At 36.0% G+C, this 9,614-nt stretch overlaps 1 protein-coding gene across 1 annotated transcript; it reads left to right on the top strand.

The window, feature by feature from the left end:
• The first annotated feature begins 1,412 nt into the window (after positions 1-1,412).
• On the top strand, positions 1,413-9,352 carry LOC306860558 (photoreceptor ankyrin repeat protein-like). The gene is made up of 5 exons (XM_079402303.1): positions 1,413-1,581; positions 5,233-5,591; positions 5,712-5,841; positions 5,930-6,070; positions 7,723-9,352. Exons 2-5 carry the CDS (start codon positions 5,313-5,315, stop codon positions 8,535-8,537), a joined length of 1,365 nt encoding a protein of 454 aa, XP_079258429.1. The 5' UTR covers positions 1,413-1,581; positions 5,233-5,312; the 3' UTR covers positions 8,538-9,352.
• The last annotated feature ends 262 nt before the right edge of the window (positions 9,353-9,614 follow it).

Below are 9,614 nucleotides of genomic sequence, written 5' to 3'. Positions count from 1 at the left end.
CAGCATAACAGAAATAAAAAAGAAAATAGCAGTGATGTAAAATGTCAACAATTATAAAATTACTTAAATTTCAACTCTAGAAAAGACAATAATGTCATTATTCAGGTCAGGTCAGGTCAATGTGGATTTGATTCAGTTCGATGGCAGTGTCGACCTTAAAGTTTGTCAATTACAAAACAAATTCTATCCAGCTATAAAGAAGCTCTGAAGAATCAATATTAATCTTATTCGGATAAACCGAGTTCAGTGTTGATGCAATTCCATTTAGTTAATGTGACAATGTTTCAAAACCTCCTCAATAATGAAACAACTTCAAAGGCAGCTCTACCAAAGACAAACTGTCATTGTTCAGTTCAGCTCTCATAGTAGTGTCAGGTTTGTTCTTATCCAGTATTGTCAGTGCAGTCAATTCGATATATTTCTGAAAGCTGATTCTCTTTTAAGCCTTTTTTTAAACCACAACAATTTCTCGTCTGAATTAACAGTACAAAATTTCAGTGCAAAAGCATTTGTACAAAGATTTTATACATAATGTGCATATGCACCTATGTGAATGAGACTCATGTGAATCATAATTTGGGGGAGTCTGGAAGTTCCTCAAAACATGACCACTAATAGGAAGTGATTTACAAGTAACTTAATTACATGTCATACATGGAAATGATTAGATTTTTTATTTAATTAGTTACACATCCATAAGGCCTAAAATAACAGGTGTCTTCACCGGTTGGCCAAATGACTATGATATTGGAATAAATTAATAACAATTGGATTAGATTAATTTCAGTTTCAGTCACTCTGATTTTTCACGTGACTGCTGCAAGATGAGCCTCGCCTGGCTGTAAGATGTGTGGCACGAAGTGTTACCTGGGCTTCTCTGATATGCTTAAGCTTGTTTTAATTGGCTAAACTCTACCATATTCTGATCCATAGCTATTTCAGGGCATGTAAGACACAGGCGGTTTGAACACATGCCAGGCAGAAACGGAAAAGGAACAATACAATGTAACTCGCTAGAAAATCAATTAGCGGCAGGATGATTATAATAACTGTAGCAAAGTTCATAATACTCTTCCCAGCACACACATGCACTGTGAAGTTTACCGTTTTATGGATTATAAGTGTAAAATTCTTTAGTGCTTGTATTGTGTGACATAAATCTGCAATAAAATCCCCATTTAATTGTAAAATAGTTTGTTGTTCTCAATAAAAAAAGGATCTTTTTTTAGTCAGTCAAAGAGAAACATGCCAGCTCAGACTGGAGAAATGAAGCAGTGACAACTTTCCAACCACAGACTTCTGGCAGCTGCCATTTCTGAATGTTAATCCATAAATCTCCTGTAATCAGGATGAGTGGCCATGCCTGTCTTAACAGAGCAGAGCACCTGTGTCAAGATTTGGAAGGATTCTTCAGTGATCGGAGGCCTAAGTGTCCGATCGGAGGGCTTGGGAGGAGGGGACAGGCAGGGATACGGCTCTGTCCTGCGGGATCAGACAGTATTCAGTAAGAATCCATACTGGGAGGACTAAACAGACACAGCAGGAGAATGATCTGAAAACATCTTCTAAACACTTTTAATGGTGAGATACAGTGGATGTGTTCATTGATTTGGTGCATATCGATTTTTTAAAAGGGGAAACAAGTATCAATTGCTGAAAGAGCACGTAAAGTGCTACAACAAAGAAGAAACATTGACAAGTTTTTATAAAAACAACAGATTTTGTCTATAAACCTTAAAATAATGTTTGGCTACTTCAAAACGTTTTTAGCAATTTTATGTAATTATTTATTTTTTTAAGGAAAATTTAGAAATTGCATGGAAATTTGAGTTTCATGGAGTCCTCATCGTGTAATGCAAAAATGTATCATGCTGGAGTCACTCCCAAAATCATTTTTTAATTCGGCAGTCTCTTGGGGATCTCTAAAAAGTTTGCTTGAGGCAAAACAGGAAGTAAATTAGACATTTTTGTCTTGTAAATTAAGAGAAAGAGCTAGCTCCTACTCTCAATTTGTAATGTTTATGTGGATCTATTTCCCAAAGTTCATTTATTCAGTCCTGCTGTGGGATGTCTCCAGATAATATAAACTTCAAACTTTATGTATTTGTGCAGATGCTGCATATGGGAGTCAAACTGTTGGAAATTATGTGTCAAAATACCTTTAAATGTTCTATGATGTGACATGTGCTATAATAATATATACACAGCAGTTACATTTTATTATAATTATTGTGCATGCATTTTGATGGCATTGTATAAATTGTATCTACTGTGAGACTACTTGGAATAAAAAAAAAAAACATCACACCACAGGACCACTGAAACTTAAAACTTGGTTAAAAGTGGGCAGTTAACAGAAGTGAAACGACCACCATCTAAAACAAACTTTCTCTTAAACAAACATATGTGCATAAATATTGACTAGTATTGTGTAGTGCAGTATTGTGTTTGGGCTGACAGTGGGACAGTGCTGACAATGTTGTTTTAATTCTATGGTCTGGAGAGCTAAACCAGCATGTGGACAGTGTTGTGGTTCTCAGTGGACATACTGTTCATGTGGCACTAACGGAATGTTTTCCCATCCTCACTACCCCCTTCTGTCTCTCTTTCTCTCACACACACACACTCATACACACACAGTGCCTCTATGTCAGTCTGCACTGGCCACAGTGCTACCAATAACTATGGCTAAATATAGCTGGGAAAGCACTGTGAGAGCAAATATGTTCTTTTTTTAAAGATTCAAACAATGGTTATTTTCATGCATAGGCCAAATTTAACAAAATCTTGCATTGCATCGTTTTTATTAACAATTCTGCATGTGGCTGCACTTTCTATAAAAAAGGTGAGAAAATAGCCATTTAGAAGCTTTAATTGAAGACTTACATGAGTAACCTGAGCATAAAGGAATAGTTAGTCCAAAAATGAAAATTTTCTGAAAAAATATGTACTCTCAGGATGGCTGAGATTTAGATTAGTTTGTTTCTTTATCAGAAAAATTTAGCATTACATCACTTGCTCACCAATGGATCCTCTGTAGTGAATGGGTGCCATCAGAATGACAGTTACCTGATAAAAACATCGCAATGATCCACAAGTAATCATCTTGTGAAGTAAAAAGCTGGGTGATTGTGTTAAACAAACCCGTCATTAAGAAGTTTATATCTTCAAACCATTTCTTCTGGCTGATACAGTTCCTCTTTCAATAATATTCCTTTCTTCAATGAAAAATCTGTATTGTCTGAATCAGGAGAGAATTAGGCGCAGATCAAGTACTGTTTACAAGTGAAAACAAATATGTTGGTGAATTTTGGTGTAAGACAACAATAGTGGATGGACTTCATGGGAGGAAGTGTTATTATGAATAATGAATACCACCAGTGTTATTATGGCTCATGGATATTTTGACCAGATGTGACAGTTTAAACCTAAAACGCCTTTTACAAGCATGCATTAATTGATGGACTGGAGTCATGTGGATTAGGCAATTTGTGGATTATTGTGATGTTTTTATCAGCTCTTTGAACTCTTTTCCTGACGGCACCCACTCACTGCAGAGGATCAGTTGGTGAGCAAGTGATGTAATGCTAAATTTCTCCAGAACTGTTCCAATGAAAACACAAACTCATCTACATCTTGAATGGCCTGAGGGTGAATAAATACAGCAAGTGTTCATTTTTGGATGAACTATCCCTTTAAGTGCCTTCTACAATTACTCGCTCCTAGACATTTAAAAGTGGGAAGTGGAAATGGTATTAACTCTGATGATTTTGATCAGTCAAGAGTCAGGCCTTGGCTGACACATAAGCAGACATATTACTCATGAGGTTGAAGTTTGACTAACTGAATCTGTTCTCCTGAGCCATTAGCGCAATCTGCTCTTTCCAAACCATTTACAGAATTGCACCAGTGTTCAGTTCAGCATATTATTCTCATTAAAACCCCACATTAGTAGAAATTAAGTCAGAATATCAATGTGTTATGCTTGACTTGTGAAATGATTACTCATTTTGCAGTATGTTTAGTTTGGCATACACTTACAGACCTTGTTTTCAACATTCCTTTGAATATTTTCAGAAAGCCTGAACAAAAGTTCATAGGTTCCTTCTCATTCACATTCATCATGTGTGTTGCTTAAACTTTGTGCATCGTGAGTTCCGCCTTCAGTCAAAATAATTAATAGTAAATATGTTCTCCTGTTATCCTCTACCTATAAATAGTTTCATCCCAGATATAGCTATAGTGAAGCTCTTTACAGCCTGTTACAGCATAGTTGAGTGAAGTTGTACAGATTACTGTCTGTCAATCACAACAACGTTCACCTCAGGTGAGACTCTTCATCCTGTTCAGCCCCGAACCGCTCTCTGACTGAGATGTGCCACTGTGCCGCCTGTTCAAACAAAGTGATCAAATGTTATACATTAAATAAAATTATATCTTAATTATTTAATTAATGTAATTATATAAGTAATTCCTAAAAAGCGACAAATGGCTACAAAATATACACACTTAAAAATAAAGCTACCAAAAGGGGTCTTCAAAGCAATGCAATAGAAGAATCATTTTTGGTTCCCAAAAGAAGCTTTGAGTGAATAGTTTGAGTGAAGAACATTTAAAAAATCTAAAATTTCAAATCTTCCACTATAAAGAACCTTTTGTGCAATGGAAAGTTTCCATGGATGTTTCTTCATAGAACCATTGTTGCCAATTTTTTGTTCCTTGAAAAAAAAAAGATAAGAAAGTAAGTACGATAGTAAGTAAATAAATAAATAATTTCCTTTATCAGTATTTTCGTTTTGGTTCCCAGTTGAAAAAAATAGCTAAACATTAAAAATAATACTGTTTGTGTATTGTATAAAGTCATTACGGAACCCTTTCGGAAAACTTGCTCATGAGAACGAGAAAACATGATCACATGTTGCCACTTCTGGATTATTATTTCTTTCTGCAAATGTAACGTGATATAAGAGTGGCAAGCTGTTTTTTCTTACTTTAAGCTTAAACCTCACTGAAAATTGTTACATTTGTGGATTTCTATGTGTTTTTAAATGTAACATTGTAATGTTGTTTGCTTCTCAAGTAAATTTAAGTTGTTCTGATGTTGAACAATGGCACTATGTAAAATAATAAGTCTTTTCATAAAATAAAAAAATGAGCTCATATGTATGCTAGTACATTTTGTGGTACACTCAAAGTGTGGTTTCAGCTTGGCCTTTATCTTTATCTTTGCAGATTCCAGGGAGGGAGCGGCGAGGACGCAGATAATGATGAAGTGCCTGCTGAGCGTGTGAGTCCTGGCTCGTGCTGGCCAGATGGCTAAGGTTAAAGTCACAGTGCAGGAGGATACAAATCTGGGCTCCGGTCCAGATGAGGATGCCTCTGAGTTGTCAGTTTCTGAGAATGAATCAGATTCTGGGAGTGTGCTGTCAGATGACTCCGTGCTCCCTGACTATGAACGGGAAGATGCCAGTGGAGACTCTGTCAACACCTTGCACCAAGCCTGTGCCAAGAACAATGAGGCAGCCCTCCGCAGAGTTCTGGAGAGGGGTGTTACAAGAGACGAAGTCATGGAACTAGACATAAATGGCAGGGTAGGGAGTCAGATAACCTCATTATGCTCATAAAGCATCATCCGTATGACAGAAATTTGGCAGAAGAGATGATTTACATCATTTTCTATGCTGACAAATCCTCTTCTTGTTCTCTGATAGAACGGTCTGATGGTGGCAGTCTCAAAAGGCTTTGTGGATCTTGTGTATGGACTCAATCAGTGCCCTTTTCTGGATATCAATCATCAGGATAATGACGGCAACACTGCACTCATGATTGCTGCACAGGCCGGTAGGCTCTTTATTAACACATTAACAAAAGAAAAATGATAAGGTACGAAGGACCTAATTACTAATTCCTTCTATTAAAAAAATTGCAGGTTTTGTAATTATCCTCACCTACATCATAAATTACTTCAGTGGTGTGGACATGGAGCTCCGGGACAAACGAGGCTTCACCGCACTCCTCAAGGCAGTCATGCAGGGCAGCAATGACTGCGTGGCTTCACTGCTCATGGCTGGTATGTTATTTTAGGACTGTAATAATTAGTTTACAGACTGACCAGGTCAGACAGATGAGATCCTACCAGCTTCCTGCAATCTGAAGTGAATTGGTGCATAATATTGAAAACCATGGGATGCTGTTCCTGTTTCATCCCAGAATATAGAGCAAATAAAAATAGAACAGCATAAACACAAGGTTTTAAGTGCCTGTTAATGCCAGTTGTCACAACATTTTTACACTCAGTTTTATATGCTATATTTTAATATACAGTTGTACATACTATATTTCATAAGAGAATGACAAATATTTAAACATCAAAATATTGAGTACCATTACTAAAGGTTATGCATCACAAAAGTACAAAAGTTTCTGAGACCACTATTAAATACTACTGTTTAGCCATTATTATTTTTTATTTATTTATACATGTATTACAAATAATATTATCATAAGAATTGTAAGTGAAAAATTATGATTTCAGAAAATCTTATTATTTGACATTTCTTAGTTTATATACTGTAAATGTGTATATAGAAAGGTATGTAAGGTAAAGTAGAAAACAAAACACCTTTTGAAGTACAGTGATGTGGTGGCACGACGTAAGCGCAAGCAGGTTTAAAAGACCAACCTGAGGACATTTTCTTTTCTGATCCCTTGGATAATCGTTTAGCCCTCACGGCAAGTAATGGATCAGCCATGTGTGCTCTTACCAGTGATTATTTAGATGTGACAACTTACTACACTCACTGTACCTACAATGCAGGTAGTCAGTTGTCAAAATGTCAGTAGGTTTTCACTTATCTAAATACAATCAATTTAACTATCTTTACAATAATGATGCTATTACTTGCTCTAATGTATTGCATTTATTTTTGACACAGGTAAATATTGGTTACTTAACTTAAATTGGACAAGCTAATAATAATAATTCTTAAATACTATATCATTTTATCAAGTACCTCATTTAATAATTTAATCAAATCAATCACATCTGTTCAAGAACCCTAACCTGAAAGATAATAAAATATGTATCTTCCTCAAAATTCCTGTAAATGTGTTTTGCTCTACTTGAACAGAGATATGTGAACGTTAACAATGAAAGTCACACTTTGGTAGCTTAATCTGATTTGTTTAATAACTAAAATTCATTTAAAATGGAAATGCAAGTCCTTCAAGACAGTCATAGATGTTATATCCAAAGTGGCCACTTGGCGGTGTAAAAACAACTTCTTTTATTTTTCTAGTCACACAACCAATAACATGTTTACACTATTATGCATTTCATACCAAAGTAACTATATCTACAAATTCAACTCAGCTCAACTTTGTACTAACTTTAGTCATTAAACTTTCTTTAAAAAAAGCATGATTTTTTTACGAGAAGAAGGCCTTTCATATCTTTGAACTTGAAATATAATGCTACTTTAATCTATAAACTTTACAGCAAATCATCAGATAAAAAGACACATCATAAATATAGTTTATATATATAAATATAGTTTTGTTCTTAAGTATTGTGCTATAAAGAATGTGCTATAAAATGCTTAATTTTTTTGTTTACAAAAAAAGTTGTTAAGCATTTGGATATCTGGCTAACAGAATGGATTTTAGTGCGTAAGCTATGAGGAAAAAATTTTATATGGTCTCCCTATGTCTCTGCTTTGCTAGGAGCCGACATAAATGTTGTGGATGCCACAAGGGGGAAGGATATACGAGAATGGGCTCTGAAGACAGGTCGCTTTGAGACTTTAAACAAACTTAGACGGCTGAACAGCAGGCCTCAGGCTGAACAATTCTGTGAAAAATATGTCCCGGAGTGGCCAGACCTGAAGGAGCTTGTGGCCAAGGCCACAGCCACAAAAAGCACAGGACAGAAAGTCGCCCATCGCCTGAAGTCCACGTTCACCATTAGTTTTCCACATGACCCCCAGGACAGAGGCATCATGGACCATATGGTGCGCATAACCACAAGCATCCACAGTCCCTTGGTAGTCACCGGATGCCGTCCTTTGTGTCCATCGAGCCCACCGGAGATTGGAAAGAGACGCTTGGCTGTGCCTGAACTGATGCAGATGCACCCTGGGAAAAAGCTTGAGGAACATGCGATGCGGCACAGCTATGGCTCCATCTCTGTTGCATCTACCTCCAACTCTTCTGTGTCGCTGGGCTCGTGCTGCTCCGACTCGGAGCGGAGAGGCAGCGTGCTCTCGATGGCCTCCAATGGAGTTCGCAAGTTTGTGCCACGCAGCATGGCCCGCCGCAATAGTGTGTTCCCCACCAGCTGCGTACCCCAAATCCAAGTGACCAAGTCTGGAGAGCCAATGCCCAAGAAGGAGAAGAAGAAGAAGCTAACCAAAGGTTACTTAGAGCCACCGATATGGAAGTATAAGGAGGCTAAAGAGGAGAAGAAAAAAGAGAAGAAAAAGGAAAAAGCAGAACAAGAGAAAAGGGATAAAGAAACCAAGAAAAAAGCTAAAAAATGAATAAACTGCCAACAGGTTGCCATGATGCTCTCAGACTTGTCTGCCATCATTCTAGACCTTTCATATCTGTTTCAGGAATTAAATGGAAATGGATCTTGCTTTTGTGGTCGTTTTAAATGAATGAATAGCAGGACAAGGCAGTCTAAAGACATTTGATTAATTTATATAACCTCAATACGATTAATACCTTTCCAACAACCAGTAGGCCTATATTTACAACCATTTTGAATATAGTTTTTCATTACTGATGTTTTCTTCTTTAAGCCCACAATACTTCATGTGTTTGCTAATATAACATTATTCATTGTAATGGGTAATTTTACAAAAGACTTTAAGCTACACTACGGTTCAGAAGTTTGGGTTCAGTATGATTTATCAGTATTAATGTTTTTGAAAGTCTCTTATATTCACCAAGGCTGCATGTGTTCAATACAGTAAAAGCAGAAATGTAATGAAATATTATTATAACATAAGGTAACTGTTTTCTATTTTAGTATATTTTAAAATGTAATTTATTCCTGTGACGGCAAAGCTGAATTTTCAGCAGCATTTACTCAAGTCTTTAGTGTCACATGATCCTTCAGAAATCTAATATGCTGATTTGGTTCGCAACAGAAGCTCTTATTATTATAAATATTACAGTCGGGCTTTTTAATATTTTTGTTGAAACTGATACTGAACTGATTTTTTCTTTCAGGGTTCCTTGATAAACAGGAAGAAGAGAACAGCTTTTATTTCAAATAGAAATCTGTTGTTATATTATAAATGTCACTTTTGATCATATTAATGCATCCTTGATGAATAATGGTACAATTTTCTTTAAAAAAATAAAATAAAAATAAAAAACATAAAGAAAATGATACTGACCCCAAACTTTTAAATGGTAGTGTATTTGTCCCTGTACTGTTATTGTCATTTGTCTGCATTACACTATTCTACAAGCACTTTAATAGTCTTTTATCATACGGCAAAAGGACACTTAGAATATTTATATATATTTATATATTTATATCTTTCCTCTTTGCCTCTATGCAATTACATTTGAAATTAAATGGATGTATGAATTTGTTCATTATT

The sequence above is a fragment of the Barbus barbus genome, assembly GCF_936440315.1.
Source record: "Barbus barbus genome assembly, chromosome: 41".
Lineage (NCBI taxonomy): Eukaryota > Metazoa > Chordata > Actinopteri > Cypriniformes > Cyprinidae > Barbus > Barbus barbus.
The sequence above is the reverse complement of the archived record's forward strand: the minus strand, read 5'-3'. Positions and strand labels throughout refer to the sequence as shown.

Coding starts and splice junctions, on each gene's coding strand:
- LOC306860558 (XM_079402303.1), top strand. CDS start 5,313: ATGGCTAAGGTTAAAGTCACAGTGCAGGAGGATACAAATCTGGGCTCC. Junction 5,842..5,929: donor CATGATTGCTGCACAGGCCG/GTAGGCTCTTTA, acceptor AAAAAATTGCAG/GTTTTGTAATTATCCTCACC. Junction 6,071..7,722: donor GGCTTCACTGCTCATGGCTG/GTATGTTATTTT, acceptor CTGCTTTGCTAG/GAGCCGACATAAATGTTGTG.